The sequence below is a fragment of the Maylandia zebra genome, linkage group LG23 (genome assembly GCF_041146795.1).
Source record: "Maylandia zebra isolate NMK-2024a linkage group LG23, Mzebra_GT3a, whole genome shotgun sequence".
Taxonomy (NCBI): domain Eukaryota; kingdom Metazoa; phylum Chordata; class Actinopteri; order Cichliformes; family Cichlidae; genus Maylandia; species Maylandia zebra.
The window spans coordinates 6400585-6414426 of record NC_135188.1 but is presented as its reverse complement, the minus strand read 5'-3'; the positions used below and the strand labels follow the sequence as shown (position 1 = coordinate 6414426).

The 13842-nt window shown below is 38.5% G+C and overlaps 1 protein-coding gene across 1 annotated transcript; it reads left to right on the top strand.

Moving 5' to 3' along the window:
- Positions 1-2486: 2486 nt before the first annotated feature.
- tm6sf2b (transmembrane 6 superfamily member 2b) lies at positions 2487-12603 on the top strand. Its single transcript, XM_004554880.3, has 11 exons — positions 2487-2554; positions 2785-2905; positions 4186-4289; positions 6526-6623; positions 6789-6892; positions 7538-7620; positions 8046-8170; positions 8751-8852; positions 9777-9869; positions 11481-11600; positions 12251-12603. The coding sequence occupies exons 2-11, from the start codon at positions 2826-2828 to the stop codon at positions 12485-12487; spliced, it is 1146 nt and encodes a 381-aa protein (XP_004554937.2). The 5' UTR covers positions 2487-2554; positions 2785-2825; the 3' UTR covers positions 12488-12603.
- The last annotated feature ends 1239 nt before the right edge of the window (positions 12604-13842 follow it).

Here is a 13842-nt window from a genome sequence, read left to right as displayed (position 1 = left end):
GAAATTTAGCACAAACTTTTGTTTGTAATGTAACACTGCCTGATTAGATTTTGGTATGCAAAGGTAAAAGTGTATGTACTGCCTAAGACAACTGGAAAAGTTCAGGCTGTCACAGGTACTCTTGCTCAGGTTCTACCTCACCATTCATCACAACAGCTTTCACCACTTTATTGTTTGGCTCCTGAGCTTTGCTGTAAGTGTAGAAATACAGTAAACTGGGTGATGGGCAGTATAAATACTTGGTTGCCGGTTACTCCATTTAACAGATGTAAACTCTTCCCGGAAAAAGAGGGCAAGGGAAAGGTCATCAGAAAGTTGGAGCTCTGACAACACCTTCATCCTTTTTCTCCCCCAGGACATAACCATCATAGAGCACAATATTTAAACAGTTTCCATGTGTTGTTAAAACATTTATGCAATATCATCTAGGCTAAATACCTGCAGTCCAGCCACTTTTATTCTCTTTGTTTCACTTAGACTCTAGGGTAAATTATTCTGTTTAGTTTATTTTGTCATAGTGTGAATATATTTTGCTTTTAACTCATCTCTTTGTTGCTCTTTTGTTTTTAACTATGAAATAAGGTCTAGGCAAATGCAGCTGAAAGATCAGCGTCAGCATCACTTCACATAACACGCTTTTAGCCTTTAGTCATGCACTGACTACTCATGCATTGTCATTCGTATATGTTTGTGTTCTATCAGAATCACCTTTATTAATCTAGCATAACCTTTAAATAACCTTTTTATTACAATCAAACAAAGGTATCACTTCATATGAGCCTGGACAGACATGGACATAAATTCCAACCTGACTGGCTGGCAGTGGCATATCAACCATGATGTCACACCACTTTCATTTCAGCAGATCTATCAGACTACTTCCCCACGGACAGTTATTCTATAAAAGCATGTTTCATTTAAGATGTGAAATGGAGTACATGCTCTTCTTCCTCCTGCAGGTCACTCTTTCATTTTGGTATCAGTCTGTCCATCCTGTGATATTGAACAACGGAGCTGGAAGAGATCCAGTTGTTTCCAGCAAACACACATTGCCACAGCCTTCCTGGTAAAACTGCCTTCCTCTTATTCCCAACAATAGAGGTTGGTGGGAAGCAAAGGGCGATGTGTATGTGTGTGTGTGTACATTTGTTTGTATTCAAATTCACTCTTCTTTTCTTTTCTTTTCTTTTCTTTTCTTTTCTTTTCTTTTCTTTTCTTTTCTTTTGGAAAGATACTGGCAGGGTGGTGCTCTTTTCTTTCTGTCAAGTATTCTTGTTCTCTCTTGTGTTAGCGAGGTGGTGGTTGATGATACAGTATGTGAAAGCAAAATAAAACCTTCATGATGCATTCTAGTTCTTTACAGTACTTTGGCTCATCTCTGAAGGTGTTTCCACTTAAGACATTTACTCATTCCTCAGCTGATTCACTGTCCAGTAACAATAACTGCAAAGTCTCAGTTTCTGCCATAATACTCTGAGCAAATGCTGACTGATGTGTGCATCATTAATAAAAATCTGCTCTATGTCAAAGTTCAAAATGAACTGTAGTTTCTCAGAGTTTATTTGCACACAAACATAGCAGGATTTTATTTTATTTTTTTAGCGTTTGGCTCACCCTAGTGGAATTTTTCTGACAATGCTTTCTTTGACGTGAGCTGGATTATAAAGTTCGAGACCTCAAAAGCCCAAGCCGTTGTGCAAAAACACATAAAACCAGGCCACGGCACACAGGCATAGTGAGGATTTGGCTCTGTTGAGAAATTCTGATAATTAGTAGAAAAAGAACTGCGGAAACATTTCCTGTCTACAGTCTTGACTGTATGTCACAGATTAACGGTCTGCAGCAATCCTTCTTTTGACAGGACTATAGGAATGCTACGGCTCCTTTCTTTCTTTCTTTCTTTCTTTCTTTCTTTCTTTCTTTGAAAATTTGCAACTCGTTGAAAGCAAATGATTTACTTAAATAGAGCTCGGTGTATGCAGTCCTGTTTCAGCAGAAACGTGAATGTCACTCCCTATCAAATCAAATGCGCAGAAGATACAAACCTTACAATTAGGGTCTATTTTCTTGTGGGAAGTTTGCGCAAGTTCTCAAATGCTATTTGATGTGCAGACATTTTCATAACTTTAGAGTGTAAAGGGTTCATTAATTGAAATCAAATTTTGATTTAGCTTTTGTTCAAGTCAAGTCAATTCAATTCAATTCAATTTTATTTATATAGCACCAAATCACAACAACTGTCGCCTCAAGGCGCTTTATATCGTATCAGTTCAACACTGTTGTATTGTATGTCTGAGTATAGAGAAGGCATATTTCATATAACTAAGCATTAAATGCCTCACATAATCAGTATACGTAAGCTGAAAACGTTGCATGGCCTAATATGGAATGTAGGCCTATTATCTAATACGACTTATGTAAATCTCTGACAAAACCAAATTGCCCAACTTTCCCCCCAAAAGCTTCTTTGTTACCACTCATTCTTTCCCCAGTAAATGCCATGTCTGCCTCGGGCCAGCAGTAATTTGATTAATTCACCAAACGTAGCCAGACGGTAAGACCCTGCTCTCCTTCTTTTTCATTTATTTCACTGTTAAGGTTTCATTTTAAATGATACTTTGTGGAACTCATTCATCTAATTTTGCTTAATACCATTTAATTTCAGTTTTCAAGTTAATAATGTGCTGATGTTATTAATATTGGCTCAGTCGACTATTTAAATTTGTTTTTATTGCTGGATGAGAATGCTATTCACTTATAATTGCATTATATTTTCATCCTTAGTGTGAATCCTGCAGGGAGGGCGCTGAACAGCTATTGAAGAGATGGAGATTTTTGTCTTTCTATTCTCATTTTCCGCCCTTGGCATCCTCTATGCCATGAACACCATCTCTGAGCTTCAAGAGTAAGTTATTAAATGTACTGATTTCTTATCACCTTAATACATACAGTCTTTCCCATGAAATCATTGTAACACGTTATATATTATTCACTCACAACACATGCATTTTTTTAAACTATGAGAATAATTGTTAATATACAGTAATGTTAGAAATCCTTCCAGTATCACTGGGTGACAGCTGGTATACTTTTCTACCACTAGAGGACTCTGTAAGCTTAAAACTCAAACTGCATTAGTACTGGTGACTGTGATATACAGTATGTATAACAAGCTGAGGAATCCTTGACCATATTCAACCCCGTACATTCTATGACATCAGTTTAAAGAGTGTATATGCTAGTTGTGCAAACTCTTTAAAGCTAACATTTCTTGAAGGGAAAGGAGAAACTAAAAGGGAGCAAATAGAAGGCAAAGTTTGTGGGCATAATGATATGACTGATATGATGATGGGGTAATTGCTTTTCTAAGCTCTAAGGAATCACGTTCTCATTCAAGGCGTATCTCTTGTGCCTGTTTATTAGGATACTGTCTTTATAAGATTGTCAGCAGCTGATGGATAAACATTATAATGCTTTAGCCGGAATAAACAAAGATGGTGATAATATGCATGTTTTAGTCTTCCCTCACCCACAAAGCATTTCAGCAGAATTTTTTATTCTTCCTATGTGAATATGTCTCCACACAGACATTTATTTATTTATTTGCCCATGTGGACACTGACAGTCAATATGGACTGCACAGAAGAGTTTGATAAATTACTCTTGACATACAATATGCCTTGTGCTCTTCCACTCCACAAACAAACGGTATTGTGTGCATAAATCTTCCTGTACTGTTGAATTGGAGGGGTAGCTAGGGAGCATGCCTTTGCTCTCATAGCATTTGTTTTCCTTCTGTGAGCACACACTGTGAGTTTTGTGAGGATGCAATGTTGTTTACTAGGAGATACCTTGAGCACATTAATCTTTTCCAGTGTAAGGCGGAGGTACCTTTGACCAGTAAACATGGAGGGCAATGCTGAACTAACATGGCCTTAGCTTGCTGCATCCCACACCTCTGCCTATGATTGATTAAAGTTTGTAAAGATGTGCTTTTAGCTACTACACCAAGAGAGATGAGATATAGCAGATGAATACTGACTGTGGGAAAGTACGTACGTACGTATATATATATCTATATATATATATCAAAGATAGCTTGCTATCTAAAAGCATCAGCAGTGAGATTGTGTTAAAAAAATGGATATTTTCTTATGACACATTGACATTTCTCTGTTTCCACAGGCCTTATGTGATTCTGGAGATTGGTGTTGCTGTGCTGGTGATTGTGTTTCTGTTCTACTTCCTCATCACTCGTGGAAACGCACCTAAAGACTTCTTATTCTTTGGTAATCAACGCAAATATGTGCATTTCTCAACTTACTTGCGTTGCATTTCCAAATACACTATGGAATTTTAATGACTGCTATGCATTGTTCCAACTCCCACAAAAGGATTTACAGAAGCGTGAAAACATGAATTGTATTCAGTGTGATTTCACCTGATATGTTGAAAGCAGCTTAGACTGATTAGGCTCAGAGCAACGTTTTACCAGGCTTTTCTAAAGCGTGACTGACCCAAACGCTCCCTGCAGACTGACAACCCTCACAGCTCTTGCACTTACTTAACCTTTCAGCTATTCTTTTAAAACGGAGTTTTTGATTGCTTCTTAAGAAAAAAGGTCACAGCTATTTCGTAATACAGGACACGGTCGTTGCTCCTGTATAGTAGAATCTGGATTGCCCTACTGACTCAGTCTGAATAATTTGAGGACCTTTGTAGTCACTTTGGTCATATAACAATAGCAGCTTGTGCACTTTTCATGCAAGTTTAAAGAATTCTAAAATATTTTGTGCTGTAATGTGAATTAGTGTGACCGGTCAAACTGAGCTTCCTCTCTACCCCAGGGTTCCCCCCTCAAATTGATCCCTGCAGCAGATGCTAGGGGCTAGGCTATTTGGGTGGAAATTTTAAACTATTGGCTGTGGGTGCTCAAGGCAGTGCTGGTATTGTCTATAAGAGCCAAAACATTAAATGAAAAGAAGTGGCAGGCTTTTCTCATTGCTAGAGGGCCACAATCTCTCTGCTATATCACCTCTTAGATCTCAGAGATAATCCTAGTGGAGCTCCTCAGGATTACATGAGGGAGACAATATGTGAAACAGTGGTTTCTGTATAAAAACACAGATTCTGCAGTGGCCAGGTGGTAGATCATTGTAATGGCTTTCACAGGTGTTCTCTTTTAATTGACTTAAACTGCAGACGTGTATTTTTTTCTATATATCAATGATTATACCCACTTTATCCTGTACAGGGGGCTGTAACCTGCACATATTAGTACTGGGCAACATGAAAGTTTGTAACTGTGATCCAGATAGTCAGCTAACTTACAATGAAACAATAAAATAAAGTAGAAAACCAACAAAAAACCCAATAAACTTGAGGCTGTTCATAGATGTATGAGAACCTGGAGAATAACCACACAAACACAGAGAAAATTTGGAAAATCCACACAGAAAGGCTCTAGTTGATCAGCAGACTCAAACCCACAAGCTTCTTGCTGTTGTGCAAAAGTACTAACACTTGCAACAGTGCACAATGCATAAATGGAAGTAGCAATCTAATCAGCAGTACAGTATGCACAAACAGCAGTTTGCAATGTGTAGAAGTTGGCTGTTGTATTTTATAATAACTGCTATGCTGTGCTGTAGAATAGCAATCATTTATTCTGTCACAATAACTCTACCAGATGGTCTACCAAAAGTCATGCTGCTGCTCAGTGGCATTCACAATCACATCATTTCCAAGCCAATTAGATCACGCCTAAGATAAAATCTGGACATCTGGAAAGGGAGTTGCTGGTCAATTGTTTTATAATGAAACATACTGTATGCAAATGATACTGAATAGCACATTGCATTCTGTTATTTTAATGCTGCAATATGGGTCTAAAGCAACACTTCAGACTTTGTAATTTCTCAAAGAGAGCTTGAATAGAATGTAAACTGTAGTATTAATAATAGTTCATAACAACAGTGTTATTGTTACAGTTTATATTAATAGTAAGCCCTCCATGCCAATAATGTGTATGTGTGGCTTCATTCTTAAATATTATTTGCTAGACGAGACCTTTCAGTTCTCCTGGGTCCTTAACCTAAGGACAGAAGTCTGTTCACCATGGACTCGATTTAAGCATGCACAGTCAACCTCGTTGCTCAAGACTTAATTTTCTCCCCAAGCTGTTCCATTAATCAATCACCTGCCATTTGAAGGAAAACCTTTTAAACAAAAAAACAATGAAAAAGGCTCAGAAAATCTAGAAAGATTTGATGTCATGTTCTAATATACTTTAATTTATAGAGGAATTCAGGTGTCAGAATATGCAAAAAGAGTAACTTTTAATATTATAGTGCCTTCAAAGCGAGCAAAGCTGCTTAACCTTCCGAGTTTTTCAAGGTTCTAAAGATATTGTACACTACCAATTATCACCTACACACAGGCACAGAGCTGAAATTACAGGGCTTCTGGTATGAAGCACACAGGTTAGCCTTTTAAATATCCATTAAATCATTTTTTCCCCCACAGTTTTTGCTGAGTTTTCTTTCACATGTATCATTGACCTGACAAGTGCTCTGGAATATGATGGCATTATTTCTGGCTTTATGGAGTTTTACCAGAAGACGGTAGGTTTTATTCTTATTCTTATTATTCTTATTTATTAACATTTAAAATTCTGAAATTCTGAAAAAAAAACAAAACCCAACAAACACCGATCAAAGCACAAATAACCATGTTAAGCAAACATGATAATAATGCTGTGAGGCATGTGTACAACTTCTGTGTTTCAGGGAGAGCCCTATCTTGGAACGTCGTATGGCATCATGATGTGTTACTGGGATGGAATAGCACACTTTATCATGTACCTGATGATGATCAGCAGAATAACAGACAGGTGGGTGATGCTAAAATCACATCACATAATGTCTGCATTAAATGACAATAGAGAGATCTACAGGGTAGGGTCCCTTTCAAAATGCGAAAACACACACAGGATGGTATGAAAACTGTCTGTGTATACAGTCTAAAAGCAGTAGGAATGCATTTCAGTGCAAAGATAAACTTTTCTTTTACAGCATATGTCAAGCTTCAGGCTTATCTTTTTCCTGTATTTGAGCTTTTCTAAAGAAATAGTAACTGAGCAAATGATGTGTTTCACTTTAGAAATTCATGGGTGGATTTATCACATAAATCCCAGACAACGGCTCGAGAAAAAAAAGATTAAAAAAAAAGAAAACAAAAAAAGAAAGCCTCCTCTTGAGTGAGTTAGTCATAAAGTGCAGCCAGTGAGTTCAAGAGTTCAGGGGGAGCACAGCCTTGGGGATGGCGCTATCATGGATATTAAATCCTCTTTTAAACAATATCAGCCTTTTGTCACTTTAGAAAGTGAGCTAGGCATTGTGTTATCTGTAGGATGGATATGAGAAGTTCTCAAATATCATTTATTTAAACTTACCCAGCCTTGAAATTTAACATATAACTTTCCATCTCATTTGATCTCTTTGGTCTTTTTTTCTGTATTTTTCTGTTTCTCTCACAGGAAAGCCTACCGCACTCTGGGCCTGTTCTGGGCTGGCTCTTTGTGTGCCAACATGAGTGTGTTTATTGTCGGGATAGTGGCAGGTGAGCCGCATCTTCAATCCGCTTTCTGTCTGTCCCACGATGACAAGCTTTAATCAGGCAAACATCTGCCCTGCCTTGTACCATCAGTGTCACAGTTCAGCCTGCCAACTAAACACACATGCCCCGTGTCTCGCCTGCCATCACAACCTCACAGAACAAAGCAGCAAACAGACTTAAAGCATCTGTTGTTGGCATTTCAAACTGCATACATAAGCGTCAGAAGCCCAGACTTGTCTGGAGGCAACGTGATGTTCGCTCTGTTATGTTAGCATCGATACGCTGCACATCTCTCTTTTGCCTCGAGTATCACAATTGAGGTTTTAATAGAAAGCTTAATTGCTCATTTACATTAAGATGTTTACAGGCGGTGTTTGTATAGTTAAGTGCATGCTGACAATAAGTGTCTATCTTTCTCTTTGTGGCAGGTAAATATGGGTCAGAGATCCATCCAGCCTTCTGGCTCAATTTTCTCTTTCTTTTGATGCCTGTTTTGGGAGCAATCGTTCTATTCACTCGGGCAAAAGATAGACCGCTTATTGGTGGATACAATGTAAGTACAGAACATGAATAATTAGACATTTATATGATTGTGGAGGGCTTTAGAGGTGCATTGTTGCTCAGGTGAATGTGATCCAAACAATGAAAAATCTGTGCGACTATTAGTGTAGTTAGAGTGGTGTGCTTGCTGAATCTGTTAGTTTTTTAAAAACAACAATTAAATCTCAGATTCTTGCTTTTTCTATCATATTATGTAGTATTTTGTTCCAGTTGAGTCTTAAAGGGCCTCAGTTCTGCAGATTTCCAGTTCCATGCCAATTTATCTCACCGGCACCGTTCCTTTAACTCAGCTTTCTGCTTCCATGCTATCCTCACAGTCAGAGTTGATAAAAAAACATAGATGAAGCTCAACATTTAGACACCTGAGCCATGATTGTTTGATTGCACATTTATTTATGCCAGGGGGAAGCTGTATTTGAGCTATAACTTGTTGTGGTCTTCATTTCAATTCAAGTTAGGCTGACTTAATTTAAAGCACCTGCAATCAATACTTTTCATAGTGAAGGAGAAGGAGGTGAATATATTTGTTTTGAGTCCTCTTCACATATCGACAAATTCTTAACATTCCACAGGCCCAGCATGCTCAGAGCCTGAAGCTGATCTGGCGTCCTTTGGACATCATTCTGCTGTTTCTCCTGATAGCTGCCATGGCCTTCACCATCCTGAGAGGCTTGGTTAGTATGTCATATATAAAATTTTAAAGAGATTTTAATGAAGGACTACAACTGTAGTTTTAAAAGAAAGTGAAAAAAGACAACAACTGATAAGAAGCATCATCTTATTAGAAAAGCTGGAGTTAAAATAATAGTATTTTTATAAGACATATAATATGTAGGTTATGAAGTGCTTGTCAGGTCACATCTAGTCATATGATCTTTCACCCTGGATTCAGTGTATCTCGTTTCTTTATTGGTCTTTTCTGTGACTGACTTAAAATAGCTCAGCAATCATACTCCTTAAGCCTGGCAATACAGCAACTACCTATGTAAATCCACATTAATTGACACTGATCACATTTCCTCCTTCACATAACCAAGAGTCCAGTTTATTTTATGCTAAAAGCTCTAAAAAAGCAGGCATATTAACATTTATAGAAGTCGACCTTGTTATTACTGCGATGTCGATACTTCCAGGTCACTTCACTCAGTTGGGAAACTTTCTAAACAAAATTGACTGTTTGAATGCAGGCTGACTCCTGGGATATTCCCCATTTTATATTTTTTTGGACACTCCTGCTCAAGGTGCAGTCAAACAACTCTGACAGCTTCTTCACTCCTGGAAGACAGACAGACTTAAAAAGAGGGTAGACAAGAGAGTGGGAGATTTAGAGAGGGTGTGACACAGTGCAGGCAGAAACTCACGAACCCCTCAGTATACAGTGAATAAACATGTTTTCCAAAATGTCAAACAATTCCTTTAACCATGCTCAGTGTGTTATTCTGTTTAGTCACATTGACAAATCTTCTCTGGATGTTCATTTTGCTATTTTGACAAGGGAAGAGAATCGTTCAGATCTACGCATTGGTATTTTATGCTGTTCTCTTAAACTGAACTACACTGTAAGGTTTTTCTGTTGTTATGTTGTTTGCTCTCTGTAGGTGGCTCTGGACTCTCCACTTGAAGCCTGTTTCATATACCTGAAGCAGTATGAACCTTACCTGAAGGATCCTGTGGGCTACCCTAGAGTTATGGTGGGTGTTTTATTTTCTCACCACACTCAGCCTTTCTGCCTGCCGTTGCTGGAACACCTGAAAGCTCTTCTCCAGTCTATTTTAAATAACAAGCCACATAATGGACCTCTGCTTTCATGGATCTCACTATGAGCGTGCTGGAAGCTTGCCCTTATCTCCCCCACTCTTTCAACTCGCAGCTGATTACAAGGCCCTTTTTCATCATTACAGCAATAACGAGCGTGGGTTGAGAGGCCAGCGGATCTTTGTGTCTGTCTTTCATTTGGTTAAGATGGATAACACATTATTACTTTGACGGGCATTGGTCTGCTGTCTTTTTATTTTCTTCCTCTGACCCTGTGTAGCCGTGGGTTTTGTTGTGCTTTGTTTGGCATACATGGCTTTGTCAATAGGTTATCCAAAGACCTTGTCTGGACTGCAGTCCAGGCACAATTGAGAGTCAATGATCAGACAGATGAACCGCATGCTGAGAACTTGATAAGGTAATCCCTGCCCAAAGCCTCCCATCAGCATCTCGCTGGGCGGGAGGAAGATGCGTGTGCAGCATGTGGAAGTGCGTCTTGTTTAGCAATGTTTGCAGATCTGCGTTTGTGTGTGACTGCCAAGGCTTCATGGGCATGTGCAAAGAAATCAAATGAAGTTTGGCTTACCGGGCAATCCTGCTCAGTTTCTGAACTAACCGACCTCTTCATTTATTGATGATGATGAATGATATGCGACAGATTACTGTGGCTGCACTAAGAAGGCATTTCAACAAAAGACTGAAGGGCATATATGATTGGCTTTCAGGCCCCGAGCTCAACTCATTAGAATTCATCTGGACCTAAGACCGAGAATGAAAGGAAACCGTTCACTGGTATAATTTGAGGCTTTTATAAAGTGGGAAACAGGCTTTCATGCACCAAATATTTTAAGTTGAAGGTCAAGACTCTCTCTGTAACGACCCTTGTGTGGAAATGGTAATTTGTGCTGAGGGTGCAAATTTGTGTTAGAGAGCATGCATAGCTGAGAAGCAGCAAAACACTGCAGTGCTAAAGTTAATGATTTTAGTATTTTCTTTTGATTATTTTTGTCTCTTCATTTTAATTATTGAATTAATTGTACATTCATCCAATGTATGCAGTTCAACTGTGGGATAAAAGGTTAAATTAACCCCCAGGATATAACTGGAAGGGACAAAGCGGAGTATTTTAATTGTGATACCTGCCAATACTAATTCTCTTAGGTTTTATTTCGATTAGTGCTACTTTTCTGCAGCACATTAAAGGGCGCTCTGTGTTTGCATTTTGAGGCTTAAGCAGCCCTCTTCTGTATTCACTGTGAGTAGCTGAAGTGCGATGTGGGCCAGTGGAGACTGAGGATGTACTGTATTAATTGTCTGCTGGACTGTTGGTCAGGGCTCAACAACAACACTGACTGACAGTGATGGAAGAATCTTTCAGCTCTGTTGGGCACGTCCAACCATATCCTGAGCAATATATCCTGGAATATACAAGATATTATAGACAGAGACTACCTACTGTGAGAAAGATACATTTTTAGTATTGTGAGATATGATATGAAATCATATTATTAGACTAATGGTGCAAGCTTTTTTTTTTTTAACCCTAGATGCTGCACCTGTTCTTTTATGCACTACCCTTGCTGGGTGCTTTTGTTTATGGTCTCCTCAAGCCTGGGTGCACATGGATGCCGGACTGGACCATCTTTCTTGCCGGAGCTATGATCCAGGTAACGCCACCAGAGGACAGACTGTAAATAAAGAAAATTACTATGAATACATAGTTTAAGCTACAGGTCTTTGAATACTGATGCAAGATTCACTGACAGTTTTCTGCATTGGAAGCTGCTGCGATAATTGCTGCCTTTGACCTATTACAGTTTTCCATCTGCCGTTTATGTTAAATAAGAAGCGGTCCAACACATGTCAGGGCAATTAACTCCATCTAGTGAGCTTTCATCTTTCTAAAAATGACCTGGACAAAATTTATCCTTTGAAGCATATTCTCTGTAACAAACAAGCTGGTGGTGCTTTCTCTCCATATTGCTCTGACAGAAAAATTGGAGCCATGAGAAGAGAAACTACTTGATTAAAGCCTTTTTGCACACTCTCTGTCTTCTAAGCCAACTTCCAGTTAGACATAAAGATGACATTTTCAGATGTCGTTTATCTTTTTTGTTAGTAGCTTTATCTTGTGTATTTTAATAGACTAATAACAGTGGAAAAATTTGTTTATAATTTTTGGAAAGAAATACTGAGGCATCAAGTTATCTGTCATCAGTGTGCAGAGAGAGTAAGAGACGAGTAAAAGCTGATATGTAAAGTAATGTCCTCCTATATGCAAACAGTTTGACCTCTTTCTTTCTCTTTCTCCTTTCAGTGCCAATGGTCCCACATCGGGGGATTCCTCCACCCTCGCACCACAGCGCCGTATCGCATTCCAAGTGATGCTTTCTGGTTGGTGCTGGCAGCTAACTTGGTCTATGCAGCCACTCCCGTCCTTGTGGCCCTGCGGGTCTACAGCAACCCCTATTTCTTCCTAAAAATTGCTCCCTTCCCTGGGCAAACGGGTTTACCAATCAGCGAAGAGAAAGACACCAAGTATAAACTGAAATGATCATTTTTAATTTTCTCTGACCTTTGGAGGTAATTACTTATCTGATGATTCATGAAGAACTGTTTTCTTTGAAAGACCATGTTTCAAAATGCCAAAATACAACTTATTTTGCTGAATGTCTGTGGATTTATTGGTTATTTCTTTGCTTTCAGCATCTTTTTCTCATATTGTATGCATAAACAGTAAAACCACAAATTGGTCAATGTCAATACCATCATCTATACATAACCATGGCAGCAGAAAGCTTGTATAGGAAAAGCAGGGGTATTTGGAGCCACTTGGATGTATACTGAGACAACTCATCAGCTCACTTTTTTGGAGTGCCATAATAGGGGTTAACCCTTTTAGTTTATAGTAAAATATTTAAGTAAGTAACAGGTTGAATTTAATTAAGATAATGTGCCCACATGATGAAATGCAGACTTGGTGATTTCAAGACTATTCTTCTTGTGTTGACAAATATTGCATAGAGTAAAATAAAGTGGAGAGTAGAGCAAAACATCAATGTTTTGTCAGCTACTGAACGTGATGTGGCAGCTGGTGCATAGAAAGGTATCAAATGAGCCATCAGCTGATTTGAACTGTCACTGAGATCAGCCTGTGGGCTGAGCCTAACTACAACAGCTTGAACTAAAGCTTTATTCAGTTTGCTGAATTACACAAAATTAAGTACAGATATTCATGGCCTCAAAAGGATGAAAATAATCGGCAATGACAATCATTCGAGTTTTTCTCAAAAAAATAAAAAAAATAAAAGCCAGTTCATTAAAAATGTACAGGGTCCACAAGATCAGTGCACTACATCAGCCCAGCTTCTATGGACTTCTGCGCCCTCTATTCACTTATATTTGGCTGGTTCTTTGAAAATTAGCTTTTGTAGAAAACTAATTTGATTTGTAATTCAGTTCAATTCAATTTATTTATACAGTGCCAAAAACACAGCAACAGTCACCTCAAGGCATTTTATATTGTAAGGTAGACAATACTACGATAACAAATACAGAGAAAAACCCAACAATCATATGACCTCCTATGAGCAAGCTCTTTGGCAACAGTGGGAAGGAAAAACTCCCTTTTAACTGGAAGAACCCTCCAGTGTGGTGTGAGAGTAAGTCTGACTCAATGCAGAGATTCAATATCATATTACATCTTTTTACATAGATTTAATTTGACAGATTCACTGTATACTCTGCACAGAATAACCGACATACCTCTTTCTTTACTGGCAGAGTACCTTTCGAAGGTTTGCCGATGTGTTGCAATTTCAAGCACAGTTTCACTCCAAGCACTGTGTGGGTAGTTTTAAAGTTACAATTGGGAGATGAAGAATTAAATATTTGCTGCACCTGATGATT

What these genes read in the sequence shown, in the direction of transcription:
- tm6sf2b (XM_004554880.3), top strand. Translation starts at nt 2,826, where the DNA reads ATGGAGATTTTTGTCTTTCTATTCTCATTTTCCGCCCTTGGCATCCTC. An exon ending in ACCATCTCTGAGCTTCAAGA is followed by an intron (nt 2,906 to 4,185) that starts GTAAGTTATTAA and finishes CTGTTTCCACAG; the next exon opens with GCCTTATGTGATTCTGGAGA. An exon ending in ATCAGCAGAATAACAGACAG is followed by an intron (nt 6,893 to 7,537) that starts GTGGGTGATGCT and finishes TTTCTCTCACAG; the next exon opens with GAAAGCCTACCGCACTCTGG.